Below are 15,616 nucleotides of genomic sequence, written 5' to 3' on the forward strand. Positions count from 1 at the left end.
AGTATAATTTATCTCTATCTTATTTTTACGAAAGAAGTTAAACATTAACCAAGTGAATCGGCGATGTTGTTTCAAAATTTATTCAACGTTACGTTCTTCGTTTCATTTATGAATTCACGCGAAATAAATAAATAGTTAATTTTCTCGGTGCTACCGTTTCGACAGATCACGCGAATGAGAGTTACGTGTACGCGACGTATCTGCTTGCGCTGTTCGCTGGTAACAGTGTGTTCCCTTTACACGGAATTAAGATAATATAATGGAATACAGCACGTAATAGAGGTAACGATACAACAAGCCGAAGCCGTAGCTAATAATCTGTGTTTAACGACTTCATTAGCGAGTACAATGGATCGTAATTAATAACGCTAATGAAATGTTCGCAGTAATTCATTGCAATCATCGTTTGGTTTCGTCTTATTATCATGCCGCTCCAAATTAACGACGAACGCACAGATTCGTTCTCTATGGCGCAAATTGCAGTCGGAGCACACGATTCATTAAAACGCGTCATGCTGCCTTGCGGAACTTTTCCTTTCATCGGGGCAAGTATGTCGCCGCAGTTATTCACACGTAATAATCATACCGTTTGTAATTTAACACGCGCAAGTACGCTAGAAATTACAGAACTAACGAAATGATCGTGCAACAGATTTTTTCACTCGCAAAGTTATCACGATCACGTATAATCATGCTTCCGTTCCAACGATAATCGAAATTAAGATCGACAGAGACATTTGCGGCTCGTGTCAAACCGTCTCGCGTTTTCGCGATCGAAGGATTAACCGTAGCTAGAGATGCAAATCGATCAAGGTTGTCGACCCTTTCTGTGAGTTACGCTATTGCATAGCGTAGACTATCCGATTAAATATTTTATTCGTAGCAAAACCGTCTGGAAAGTGCATGTGTACCGACCGATCGATGTTACCGCAAAATGTCGACGTCGCTCTCTCGAGCACGTTGTTCGCAAACACTGTAATTTCGGCGTGTCATTCGCAGAACGCTGATCGATTGTCGCGTTTGTTAAATTTCAATTTTCCTATTTACTGACGGCAGTATCTCGATCATAAAACAATTAATTAATATGTACGTGATCGACGTCTCTGCGATATTTTCTTTTATCGCGAACCCGCGTGGAACTTTAAAAGCGTTCCGGCCGTATGGCCAGCCGTAGACATCGTACGATTTTATTTCGGTCAGAATGAAAAACCAGATGATACGCCCACCGTCGTAAATTATGGACTTCGTGCGAGGGAAAACCACGTGTACGTTCCATCGTGACACTTTCGAAATTGATAACCAAACGCGAAACATTATCCGAACTATTATAGACAGCTCGTTGTCAGTTACGATGTCGTTCTTCGATTTTTTAATTTTACGAAGGGAAGATCACCGGAAAAGGATACTTGTATATTAAACTGATTTAAAATTATACTAAAATTCTCAGGTATTTTTCTCAACTATTTCTCACGTATAATATAAATATCCCCTTTTATCTACAAAATAACGCTTGAACTTTCCAACTTTATCCATTCGTTACAAAGCTATCTTATCATTTGAAGTTCAAGACTATCAGCTTTTCGCTCTGTTCGCTTCATACTTTGGCCGCTCTTTTTACAAACTTTTTCGTTTTCAAGCTTCTACTTATATGACTGGTAAAAAGATCGCGCTTTTATAATTTCTTCGAATATTTTTAGTGTCCGATCCACCACAAAAATCGATCATTTTCTATCATCCTCCCTTCCCAATTAAAAGTTGTATTTTGCTTTGAACGACTCCTGTTCGGCGAGGGCGGTATCTCGCCTAATCGATTCGATAATTTTTGAAAAGTCGTTTAAGGATAGCCCATGCATTCCCACGTTACCTTCTCCGTTCTAGTCCATTTTTGCCAACGACATTCGACGTTGGTCTCGAGTCTTACATCCATTAACCTTATCGGCGTCGAACTCGCCGTTCGGCTTTAACCTTGTAATTCCATAATCCTATCGAGTGTAACTCGATTGGAAGCGGCGGTGCCCTCGGTCCGGAATTAATCGGGACCATCGACGACGATGTTGCTCGGTTCTTAAGGGTCAGTTCAGCACCGAAACAGGAAAGTAATTTACGTCCTCGCGACTCCGCGTTGCTCGACGCGCAAAACAACGTCCCCTCGCGTTTCTCGCCACCGATCGTGTCAAGGATATCCGGTTGCTTTTTAACCTTCTCTCTAATCTCGCTGCTTAGCGTCGTATACTCGAAGCTGACACCTTGATCTCGTTCGTTCCGATCTTTAAGAGCGTCAAGCGGCACGCGAATCTTTTTTCAACGCGATTACCTGTCTAGTTAATTTGCGAAAAGAGACCAATGCGTTGATCGCTACGAAGAATTATTGGCGATCGATGTCAAATTTATTGTACGAGGTGCAATGGTAGCAGCTTCGTGTTTTACGTTTCTCGGAATCGAAATAAATTTCATGTGTTTTGCAAAACTCGTAATAAAAAAATCATGGAACAGGAGCGATCTTGATTTTTGGTCAATTTTAACGTTCTATATTCGTATTTACGCGAATGTTGAATGACTCGTTCGATTCATAGAACGAGATATACGATAGTCATAAAAGAAGCGAATATGAACAATATTTATACTTCGTGTGGATCAATAAATTTTCATCCATACTCGTGCATATCAATGCCAGTGAATCATGCAAAATTCAACGTGCGAGCGTTAATTTCACATTATCAGAAAAACGCTTATCTATCGCGTGTGTTGATAACTTACGAGGGGCGTGCAGCTGATTACATTTACTGGGAATTCTTACTCGGACAAATTGAACCGGTTGGTCCAACTGGTTTCGGAATAAATTATGATATTCCATAAGGTATTTAAAAACCACGCAACAAAGATATTAAATTCCCTACGAGATATTAATATTCCATTTGCAATTTTAGTAAAGGTAAAAATATACGGAGCATTGTGTGAAATCGCTCGACATTGGTCAACTGTTGACAAAGTTCGATAAATTCTAGTTTCCTAGAGAAACTGTGAAACTACGTACGTGTTCATATTTTAACCTGATTAAAGGTTGTGGTATCATACCGGTATTATAATCTTCCTACTTATTAAGTTAGGAGTAACGCTGTTAATTAACGCTGTTAAATGCAGGTAATTAATTATCTTCTTCTTATCTCATTCATAGCCATAATGTCGATCCATTACAATTTTATCGTAGTTTCGCTAAATACAAGGAAAAACATTGCCACGTGATAAGTGTTTCCGTAAACGATGGAGGATTATCAGAAGAATTTTATGTATTTTTCAAAGTATAAGTAGGTTTTTGTACAAATGTTTTAACAATTGTTAACGCGTCAAGCGGTAACGAATATCCTTCTTTTGTTGGTTAACACGTCGATAAAAAGGGAGCGTATCTACAGCAAACGATAAAGCCAGAAATTCATCCTTCTAACTAATGGAATTTCTTCTCGGTCACTTCATCTTCTCGGATGATTCATTTACCTTTCAGACAACTTGGGAGAGAACTATTAAGAGCAAGTTATCAGCGAATGCAAACGCTATTTTTAACACGATGAGAAGAAGTTTAGCGATCCGTTCGATTTTTCAAGATTCCTTAAATAGAGGCAACCCTCTCTCAACCCTTAATTGCTAAAGTTCTAGAATAGAACTCTAGTTCTAGAATGATAAAATATTAGATTGTCCTTGGAAACTCTAAAAGCAGAACTACGTGGAAATTATTTTAATCAAGTAGATGCTGGTTTAAAGCGTCTACATGATTAAAGTTTTGCTCAAAGGGAAAAGGAAGGCAGATGGTACTTCGCTACTTTATATCGATATTAACGCGACAACTTTTAACTTTTCGCATAATCTCCCTTTCAAGACGGTGTACCGGTCCTCGAAGATTACGATTAAATAACGAAGTGAAACCGCCAAATAGCCGAGCGAAATAATTAACGGAGCGAACCGAGTCGCGCGATAAACGGGTGCTAGATGGTATTGTTGAGGTTGCCAACTAAAATCCCACGGGATCCGAAATGTATTCGTCCGATAGGAAATCCGTCCAAGTTTGCAGCGAAATCGATCGAACGACTCGTTTTCCAACGCAACTGTGGCTGCACTGTCTGACTGTGGAAGATTTGATTTACAAGATTTATCAACACGTTCTCTTTGTCGAACATCCTTTGCGAGAAAGTTGCACGGTAAAGTACACGTCTCTGTCGTAATTCCGATAACATAGCAACACTGACAACGAACGTCAATCCTTCCACAGCATTGTACTATCAGTTATTAATCAATATATTTGTGTATTTAATTTTTTTAGGTTTTTCTGGCCTTATATCGAGACTTTATATATCGAAAGCCATTCTTCTGTAAATATTAGTGGCAAAGTAAACTGACAACGAAGCCCTATTTCAATAAATCGGTCAGTAGTATGTTAATGATCGTTTGTTAAGAATAATTAGGTTTGATTTACACGAATGCAGTAATCGAGAGTGATGCGGCAAATATAAGCTTGCGTGTCGTTTTGCTTGCGTGAATACGATGATTGTAAAGGATAAAGGCAATGCGAAGAGCGAGCGTAGCTGAGCAAATCTGTGTTATAATAACTTGCAGTAGAATTCTAGCCTTATCGTGGATAAAGCTTCTTCCTGCAAATTCTTCTTACGAATTTAATAATCCCACTTCGAGGATAGGAAGAAAAAGAATTAAAATTTACTAGCAAGTTGGACGAACGAGGATAGTTAAGGAGACGAAGAAACGGAGATTTAAGCGGCTTTCGAATAAAATCATTATAGCCGATGTATTTATGACCATCTTTTATTAATTAAAACAACAAGCAGATATCATGCGCGAATGATTTAATGGCTTTTCAATATTATTCGACTAAAATAATATTTTAGTTTATCCTCTTGATTCAGACAGTTGAAATAAATATCGGAAGAAAAATATGTATATGGAAATGCTGCAAAAATGAGAAAACATATGATAAAGAATATTGTTATCGACGGATTATGGAAAATATTCCAGTTTCAATGATTTCTTGGAACATCGTTTTCAATGTTCAACAAATATTTATCATGGTGCTAAATTATTGTTTCTTCATTTTCTGTAAATAAGCGAATAATTTATCATTATTTTAAAAGACTAATTTTGTCAACAAGTTTCAAGGTTTATGACTCATTTGCTCGACCAATGCTTTTAAGAAGGTTTATATAATTCAATTGAACAACCTGAAGAAAATGTCAAAGGAATTTGAAAAATATTTCTATGTAATTCCTGTGTAATTCCTACATACGTATTTATTAAAATATTCGAGTTTATTATCTATTAGCATGAACGAGAATATATTTCGTAGCACTTTTAAATCCAATTTAATTATTAACGTGCAAATTATTTGATCATTCTATTAAAGTAAAGTTAATGAATGAATTATGATAATGGAGTAACAAAGAGTCAATTTAAAGAGAGATTGCTTTCATGTACACATAATTACTCGATGAATTACATTAAAAGTGTAATATCCAAGCGTGTAAAAAACCATAATGTTCCGCGATAATTGTGTACGAAAACAGTATTTTATAAATTTATACAAGTTTATTTTATCCATCGCTCTTGGTTTAACCGAAGTTAAAAAATAAGCGAATTTCGTGTTATTCGAGAAATAAAGATATTTATGAAATCGGTGGTGCGTGCCGTAGCATACTCTGGAATAATTTAAAAATCTTAACGAGGATCACGACTCTATCGTTCTTAATATCGTATCTTGTACTATGCAGAATTAACTGGTATCAAACTTCGCTCTACCACAAACTATGTGTGATATCTACTTCTATATCGAATAAAACCACAAACTCGTTTCGATACGAAAAGAAATCCGTTTTTTCGCTACATTGATTCGATATGTATCGAAGAAACTTCTCTGGTACGTGTATTGCAACTCGTCTGTGTAAAGAAAAAAAAAAAAAAAAAAAAAAAATACACAAAACAAAAATATCATCACAGCGCGGTTACAATCGACACTGATATTTCGTATTTAATAACGCCAATATGACACCGTGAAAGCGTGAAATCTACTTCAGATTGCGGAGTACAGTGTGGCAATAGAGTGGTTACATAAACGGGTATCGAATAAAATCTTGAAATGCATAAATAGAAATTTCAAATGACATTGAAAGTAAGATAACGTAGATTATTTATCGGTTAAGTTTTAATAATGGTAAAAGGAAACAAGAATAAAACTCGAGATTCCATCAATCTCAAAATAATAAACAGGTAGCTATTTGAGGGATCGTTCGTTATTTCTTCGAAGATTCGTTGTAAGTTTTGAAAGACGGAGACGAGGATTGATTATTCAAAACGATCAACTCTATCTCCTATTGGCAATCAACGGAATGTTCAGCGTATTGGATTTATAAATTGAAAATCCGTAGGTTTCAATTCACCATCCACTTTTAAAGATAATCGTATTAGTTTTCGATTAAAAATATTCTCTGTATAAATATAACGCTTCTCGAGTATGTATCATTGTATGTATCATTACATTGGAAGGATCGAAAATATTTACTAGTTTAGAATTTGCTTTTTAAAAATAATTTTTATTACAAAAACACGTGATCGTGTTGAAAGATGCCGGGTAACGTCAAAGAACATTACCAGATACAATTTTCTGTTCTCTGTATTTCCATATTGCTTTATCTGACAGCGACTTTCATGCAAAATTGGATAACAGAACTGCTTTCCATTATTTTCCTTTCATATTCAAGAACAGCAGTATCTTATATTCGCGACGATAATTTATTACGATAATGGTAAAGTTCACGGCAGACCAGACATTTCGTAAATATCAAAAAGAAACGAAAAAATATGCTTTTTTAAAAAGATATCGTTGGTAGTATAAGAATATTATACGTATTATGCTTTGGTACAGAAGCACATATTGTTACAATATACACGAAACGGGAAACAAAAAATGGATTCTTTTACGCCGGTCATTCTTATTCCTATTCTTTAATTGTCATTAAAGTTGCACGCATAGGGACGGCATTTATGCAAGTAATTCACGTTTTCAGCAACAATAAAATGCACCGGTACATAGAGAGCACCGTGGAATACGAAACAAGGGGCACCGTACAAAGCAACGTGGCTTTTGTTTCCATCGTTCGAAATTTACGTGGTGTATCATGGCCAGAGAACAGCCTACATTATAAGTTATAATACAGCCGGCTAGATCTCGTTTCATGGAACCCTTACACGTATGGAAGCCTTTTTCTCGTGCATTCACAGGGGTCTCAGGTTTAAAAACGACTTCAAGCCACTTTATGTGAATCAACGCGGAATCGTTTTTAAGCGTCACAATAGCCACAGCAGCTTCACCGTCGTTAAACACGGTGGCTTCACGTGAAACCATTTTTTAAGGATATTTTAAACAAACATTGTGCTTTCGAATTCTTTTCTGACTTTTAACGAAAGGCGGAATTTAACAACAGATTAATCTACTTTTAGGAGAGGAGTTGAATAAAGTTTTTTTTTTCCAGTAAACGAAAGGTTTTAAAAGAAACTGAAAAATTGTGGATCCCAACCGATGATTCTGGTCGAGTATATCGTTATAGTAATTGTTACGTTATGGATAGAATAAGTCTGGACGGCCAATTAAGAGAAAAGAAGGTAGAGACCTCAAAACATGAAAAAAAAAGTAGAAAATACTAAAGAAAGAAAGAAAAAACATCGTACAAAAATTAGGCAAAATACACCTCGACATCCGCCCTGTAACGTTTTCCTCTGTGACGATACGCTCCGTTCCGTATACGTATTTCTAAATTCTAGTTCCATGCCTGTAATTTTACGCGAGCGACATTGTGTCGTGAACTTTCGTTCACGTCAATTTTCCGCTGCGGAAAAGCAGAGCCGAGGCATGAAATATGCATCGCGACGACGACGACGTTTCTTTATGAGAACGTACCATCGATCTGTACGTATAAGTTCGGTTTGCACGTATGATGATGTCGTTTGTTGTGCAACAGCTACGGCATTATGAAAGCCACAGCGAACTAAGGGTCCCTTGCACAAATAAATCAATATTATCGACGAATGTGATTTCATAAGATTGTAATTCCATAAGAATATAGAACTTCGTAATTTCTCTTAAACTTTGCCACGCGTTTTTAAAGAAATTCCATAAGGACGAGGCAAGTTAACGTAATTGCGTTTCGCTTCCTCAATTTTTCAGCTATTTGGAGCAAATAAAAACTCGCAATAATTTTTGTCTCTAGAAGTTGGGTCTAAAGATATGAAATAATGTAGCAAACGGAATAAAAGAATTATTATAAGCACGAAGCAACGCGCTAACAGCCAAAACATGGCTGTCGTTCTAATTTCTCTGATGTTGGCCACTCCTCGTCTAACAGTAACGAGAAATTGTACGATGTCTGAACCAATTTTTTTCTTAGAAAATACAGAAGAATGGCGAAAAGCAAACAACCTACTGTTTATCGTAATCAAATCAAATCGAAGCGAAGAGCGCGCGATCCATGCTGTTCGAGCTTGCAGAGAAAGGATTTTATGTAAGTTAATCAGCGCTTATTATTACGGTAATTAGTTCATTGCTACGGAAACACAATTTTCGGGCTCATCCTTCGTAACGAGGCGAATCGTGTATACCGTAGTGAACCGTGGTGCGCAGATTTTCCTGTTTTGTTAGATACACGTGCGTGCACATCCGGAAAAGCGCATCCTCCTCCGTACTTTCGCGTCGAAGCACCAAACCGTGGCATAACGTCGATTCGCATCGGCAATTTCTTTCGTTCATTAACCCTTAATTCGTGATTTATCCAAATACGGATCATCGCGTAACTATTAAAATACAGTGACGATGTTCTTTCACCTATTTCGTTGTTATTCTCATTATGTGTTTTTAAGGTCACGTGCACCTTGTAAACTTATTAGCGATCATGGCGAGAACGCTAATCGTAAGTAGGACAGAACGTATCTATAATGAGTAGTAACCAATATCTTTCAGAAATCCTTCACGAAGTATCCTTCAGAAAATCTAGAGCTGTTATGTTGTTTCTATTTTAAGAAAATAAATATCGACTATTGCATCTGTACAAAGAAAGAAGTAATTTCAGCTAAACAGTTTACCTTCGGTCACTGTAATTATCGGAACGATTTTTAGCTCCTAGTTATAAACATCCTCCGAGTACTCGCGACTGATAATAAAGAAGATTAAATATCATTAAAGGATAGTAGTACTTTCAATACATTTAACAGAGAGAGGTTAAAGTCATCGTTGTAATTCTATCACATCTGTAATTCTAATTTTTCGTTGTTAATAATAAATCCCAGCAAGTATAGTCGGCGAAAACGTTTAATTTGTTTTGCAAATTACTCTAATTGCTATTCCTTTATAGCTTGCGGAACAGAATCAATTTCTCACTGGCAGAGGATTGCAATTCCTTTAATCAAATACAATCTATCCGATTTGCTTCAATTCGATTCACGGACAAATCAAACGTACGTTTATATTTTTGTCGCCACATGCAATATTTCAACGAATGATTTTGACGATCGCTCCTCGATTTTCTAGGAATACCTTTGCATTTATATCTGATAAATTTGTCACGATATAACTTTTGAAACGGTTACGGTGTTTTTTTTCCACGCTGTTCCAGAGAGTTTCTGGTTTTGCTATTTTTATAACTTTGTTTGCGCTGTAATCTGTACCTGCGCCCGTCCTCTATACTCGTTTCAAAAACCTGTACGTCAAGCGTACGTGAAATATGTTCGTCGATAATTCTTTCTTCGACGATTATTTACATTTTTCAAGAATATAAAATAATTTCTTTTATTCTGTCTGTGTCACCTTTATCATCAATCACCGAAGAACGACGCGATGATAACACGGTGAATCGTACGCGTGTTTCAAAATTACGCGTTAAGACGACCGCGAGCAAAAGAAAGTTTAGTCATGAAAAGATACATTTAGTGTGTGAAAATTTATTTCCTTATAATGAAAATTGCACGACACAGAGTGATTAAATTACGTCCGTAACGTGGCACGTAATTAATAAACGGGACGCATAAAAATATGCTTTTACTTTATTTAAGTAGCTGTCCCTAGCAGAAGGCGGGGCTCATTAATTTTTTGTTGCACCTCCCTTTACCTTTTGTTACTTCTAAAAATTAATTTCTGCGATTATTTGAATTTTTCAAAAGTCAAGCAGAAAGAATCTACTATAAAAAATATATATAATATATTTTATAATAATTAATATATCATACATGTATATTGTGTGTATATATATATAATATAAGTTCAGACAAATATATTATAAGTTTGGTGATTAAACTTACCAAGAAGACTTAAGAGAACACCCTCCAGAGATTTACTCATGCTCGCACACCAAGGCATTACACATCACACATACAGCAGCAATAGAACATTCCAGTGATTGCCGATAATTATATCGGAATTCATACGGTTCACTGTAAACCTTTAGAAAACAATGCACAGTGGAGTTTTGGTTATCCGAGCCCTGTTTAACCGAAATTCCGTATTATTCGAGTCGTTTTGTACTTCACCGTGACTCCATTTTTTCCGAAAGTAACATAAATTAATGTAAGGAATACGAAAGTGTATATAGCGAGGTATTGTCAAGACAATCAAACTTTCAATCAATTAAATAGTTAATCAAACTTAAATACATACACAAACGATCAGAATGTTTTTTACAATTTTGTTGCACGACTTATTAACAACCATAGATCCTTCCGTACTATTCGAGTTTTCGATTATTCGAGATATGTTCGGCCCATATCAATCGTTCGATAATCGAGACACCGTTGTAATCGAGTGTACTCGACAATTAAGAACATTTAACAAAGGAGATAAACAAGAAAGAAAAACTTTGGTAATAATCGATGTGGAAGTTTTTATTTAGTATATTGGATCTCACACGGCCTATTAAATTACGGTCTATTAATCGCAATATGTATACATAATTCAGAAAGTGCTATTATCCTTAACAGTGGCATCACGGGTTCGCGATCGGCAAGCGACCGTTCGACGCGTCGTTGCGCATGCGCGGACGCATACCTACGCAGGAATCCGTGGCACTGATTGGTAGACGGCGCGACACTCCGAAACAGCAAGGGTACGTGCACGACTCGCGTAGTCAGTCTCGCGGCGAGCGTCTTATAGTGCGCATTGTCGAAGTTTAATATCGTCCGCGCTTCGAACCAGTGAATTTGAAAACTTCCGCCAACTACGAAACCAACTACGATACTAACGTGTGCACATGACAGACGACCAGTGACGGTTCTTACGTGGAGCAGACGAAAGTCAACAGATCGTTAATTCGTTTGCATCCAACAAGCACAGACGTTTCGAAGGTTAGCTTATTATCTGTTTTTACGAAGGAATTGTGACAAAAGCCTCATTGTGCAACCTAACCCAAATCGCGGGCATTGTTTTTTTTTTTTTTTTTTTCGGTCAGCAGCGTGTTGATTATCGATGTCTCACGGTTTTCACGTTGCGTCGACCTCCGTCTATGGATTTCGGGTATGCGTCACGATTGTTTCTTATTATTTCAGGAATGTTTACTATGATATCTCTCTCTCTCTCTCTCTCTCTCTCTCTCCTTTTCTCTCTCTCTGATATACCGAGAATTTTCGAAAAGTATTTCTTTCGATTATTTCAAGATTCTCTACCGATGACGGCTTTTATTCGGTTCATAGAATCGTAGAAACATTTTGAAGATGTATTTTCTTTAATTTTCATCTGTTGCATTTGTTTGAAAATAGTTTGGTGGTTGCCACAAGTATATTGACACGGTATATCGGCTATTTCAGAAGCTTACTATTATATTTTCAGAAGTAACGAAGGTAGTGATGTTATGATTGCCATAGCGTAATTGCCACTATATGTCAATAATAATATCGCCGTACCGATGTATGCGATAGTGTATCACAATATTGTAGGAACAAGTCGTATTCTATATGTCATGTTATAATAGTAGTAATTACTATAAATATACATAAATATCTACTAGTTACATATAATTCTTGTGCATAAAAACAAAGTAACATTACAATGATATAGTAGCTTCTTTGGAACATTTTAAGTGTCGTATCGATATCGAAATTTGCATAGCAAATTTTTAACAATTCTTTTCAATTTTCGCTTTCTAACGAAAAAAATTCTTCGCGCCGTTAGTCGCCATTCTCTCATCAACGAGACCTTTTCTCTTTTTTTACCTACTTATATCTGTACTTGTTAGTCTGAAATCCAACGTTTGGCTATGTACTCGGACGAGTATTATGATTAACAATCAGCCGTGCAATTCTGTCCCATTCAGTCGATAATTACGATAAATTTCGATATCTAAACCACTTGTCCGTCGATCTGTTATCGACGTTTCCCTGCTTGCGAATCTCGATGTAAGAGTATCGATTTCTATGTGATCTCGTTCGATGAACACGTGTATCGAGGAAAGAAACGCTCGCCTCGATATTACGTTATAGATATCGAAGTAAGAAATTCACAGATTTAAATGATCGAGCAACAAGTTCCCTCGACAGAAAACTTTCCTCCTCGATAAGCGTTCACTCGGTAATCGCTGACTAATAATATCGAACAAAGAAGAAAATTGCTATGACAATGGCGCGCGAAGAATATATACTATCGGTTAAATATTCGATATCACGATCACGATCGATTCTCTCCAGTCGTAAGAAATAATCGATCGATCGAATTGAAAATTTCGATCGATTAATGGTTAAGGTTGTTTGGTATATTAGAAAGGATTCGGTAAACCGATAAGCAACCTTGACCAGTATCTGTATACGTAATAAACTGCTTCAGCTAATTACCAAATAGCTGTAAATGTTTCTTGGAAGGAGAATTTTTCGGTAAATAAGTAACGTTTGTTATGGTTTGTAATGATGCAAAGAAATATTTTTGTGTAAACTTTCCTGTATTTCGTTGTAATTAAAAGTGTTGGCGTATACGTGTAATTACGTGTCAGTAAAACAGACATATTGTCTTTTTATCGACATAGCTCGTTAAAAAAATATGAATGTCCTCTTCCGCGCTATTCCTCGCTATATTTATTTTCTCCATAATTTTCATATTCCGCATCGGTTCACACTTAACCTCGAGAGTATGTACCTTCTTTGTTTTCTGTAGCTACGTTGGTCGCCGGTTGTGCGTCATACCGTTGAATGCAAATGAATTAAAGAGACGGAACGATTTCGTAGATCGGGAGCGGAAGAACATTAGGAGGAGAGACAACGTATATGGCGAGAGAACGCGTCGCCATGGGTACCGTGTGTTGTGGCTCGCGGGTGTAGTGCGAACCCCGTAATCGAAGGGAAGAGACAAAACTGAGGGACAGAGATCACGTGATAGAGGAAGAAAGGGGAAAGAGTGAAAGGCACGGGAGAAAAAGAAGGAAGATATAGAACGCGTGGACAAGCGTGACCGGCCAAGACTTCGAAAGGCTACTCTCTCGTGGCCGTCACGTCGAGGAGAGGGCAGCGAGAGCCGCGCAGAGAAAGAGGGAGAATAATGCGGACTCGTTGCTTCCGCCTTCATCAGCAGCACGTTCAGATCTGCTCGTAGTAAGTACAGAAAAATCAGTATCCTTCGCGTATCTGACAATGCGTCCTTGAGGCTACACAGATCTTTATGCAAATTCAAATTTTTATGACCATGATTAAACAAATGACACGACCAGACTGTAGATGGCTATTTTACAATGGCTACAAAAAGTATCAGGTGGTCCAAAAAGAGTCTTTCGTTTTATAAGGAAATAATGGATGCACAATATTTTTCGTTTTATATTATTTTATCGAATTACGTACGATCCATTTTCTTCTATCAAAATAAAGATCACAACGCTCGACAGATTAGGTTTCACGTTTGTATACAGATGCACCGTTGTAAACGACGGGTCTGTAGAAGAAAGACGCTTCTCGGACAACCTAATACTTGCACACCATTGTACGTACTGTAACGTTATCATACAGTCAGTCTTGCCAATACTCGGACACTTTTTTAAACTATAGAATAACGCTTTTTTAGAATTGGATCGAACGACGAGTCTTTTTTTTTTAGAATTCAGGAGGATTAATTTACTGGATGAAGCGTAAAGAAACTCTGGAAACGTTGCGATTGGTCGGAATGACGAAAATGAAATTTTATTTCTTCCGACTACGCTACTCTTCGATCCAAATCTATTAAAGAGAAAATTGCGGAAAGTAAATTTGAACGACATTGCAAATTCCTCTCGAATACTTAATTCACGGTTTATTATACGCATGCAAACAACGCGAATACAGTATCGGTAAACAGAGTGATTAAAGTTTAAGGGTCTCGTTAGATTCGCTTCGCCGAGTCCCGACCAGGTATCTAAGAAACCGTTCAACTTGGTCTCTAGTGGTATATATATCACGAGTCAAAATGGTTCCTTGGACGAATTAAAAGTTAAAAAATAAAGGTGCGAACCACGAGAGCAATTAACCACAAAGTTAACCGCGAGTATCTGTCGTGAAAAGAGAACCGGATGCATGTAAATAATCCCGATATATTCAAGGATGTTTCCAGTTGGTTCTAGTCGGTCAATAGAAAGTACAATACAGGCCGTGACAATTTGCTATAAACCGTTACGACACGAGTCTTTCTATCTGTGCATATCTTCTTTGTGATCGATAGGTCGTATTAATGCCAGAGCTCGTAGAACTCCATAGTGTCTCTATAGTGACTTTTCGCGTTTCATTTTTTATTTCTTTGGTACGAGTTTATACTTTAGTTGTTGGTAGTTGTAGCGTTGAAATATGCGAGGTGTTCAACTTGTAGCAGTACTTTAATCGAGGATAGTACGAAGGTATGATAGTATTCTCCGCATAATTTCTAGCGTCTTAGCCTGAGCAGTGAATTTATGTGAGCAAGGAAAGAGATCAAAGTTCCACTATTTTTTTTTTTTTTTTTATATATTTTATACACAATTCATTCGATGCATTATTTTTGTTAGTCTGGATATTCCGACGGAATTTAAAGCGAATCTGTGGCGTTGTCACGGAATAATGTCCAATTTTCTGATTTAAAGGACTGTGAAAAAGGCAGCTAAAAGGCGAAGAATCCTCTTTATTGAAATTCTGTATGAAGAGAGTCGTCAAATTAACGTAATTGGATTATTTCAAGTTCATGCCTTGAATGGCGCGTTAGGAAAACGTGAAAAACGAGGCTTTATCAAAGCAGCAATTTTCTTTGATGAAACTCGACCTGCTCCGCTCGAGTGCCACGTACGAGAGAAAAAGAAAATATAAAAAGTCTTTTATAGAGTTGCTACTTCTAAAGAAGAATTTCGATTATAAATTACTGCGTCTCTAAATGTCTCGTTTATTTAATTAATATAGGGGCACGAAATACAGAAAGAAACGTTTGAATTACTTGTAACGTCTGTATTACGACGAGCGCATTTATTTTAATCGTACGATTTTTTTTTTTTTTTTAATTAATTTACATTCTAAAAATTATTTCAAGATACTTCGAAACTCGGAATTAAAATGATCGTTATTGGTTTTGCCACGAGCATTTCGTGAAACGTTTTGTAGCGTTTTCTCGCAG

At 36.9% G+C, this 15,616-nt stretch overlaps 2 protein-coding genes across 8 annotated transcripts in view; one reads left to right on the top strand and one right to left on the bottom strand.

The window, feature by feature from the left end:
• Positions 1-10,414, bottom strand: part of LOC139991688 (uncharacterized) — a 45,247-nt gene extending 34,833 nt beyond the window's left edge. For both annotated transcript variants that reach the window (XM_072011967.1, XM_072011965.1), the window contains exon 1: positions 10,342-10,414. In XM_072011967.1, coding sequence (XP_071868068.1) covers positions 10,342-10,399 — 58 coding nt within the window. In that variant the 5' untranslated portion in view covers positions 10,400-10,414. The remainder of the gene's footprint in view (positions 1-10,341) is intronic.
• A 692-nt stretch (positions 10,415-11,106) lies between these two features.
• Positions 11,107-15,616, top strand: part of LOC139991680 (uncharacterized) — a 51,112-nt gene continuing 46,602 nt past the window's right edge. Inside the window, exons 1-2 of one of the 6 annotated variants that reach the window (XM_072011949.1) lie at positions 11,107-11,379; positions 13,246-13,608. The gene's annotated coding sequence lies outside the window, so the exon portion shown is untranslated. Of the gene's footprint in view, positions 11,380-11,486; positions 11,549-13,174; positions 13,609-15,616 lie in introns of those variants that run through there. The other 5 variants (XM_072011945.1, XM_072011944.1, XM_072011947.1 and 2 more) reach the window with 5 other exon arrangements.

The sequence above is a fragment of the Bombus fervidus genome, chromosome 10 (genome assembly GCF_041682495.2).
Source record: "Bombus fervidus isolate BK054 chromosome 10, iyBomFerv1, whole genome shotgun sequence".
Classification (NCBI taxonomy): domain Eukaryota; kingdom Metazoa; phylum Arthropoda; class Insecta; order Hymenoptera; family Apidae; genus Bombus; species Bombus fervidus.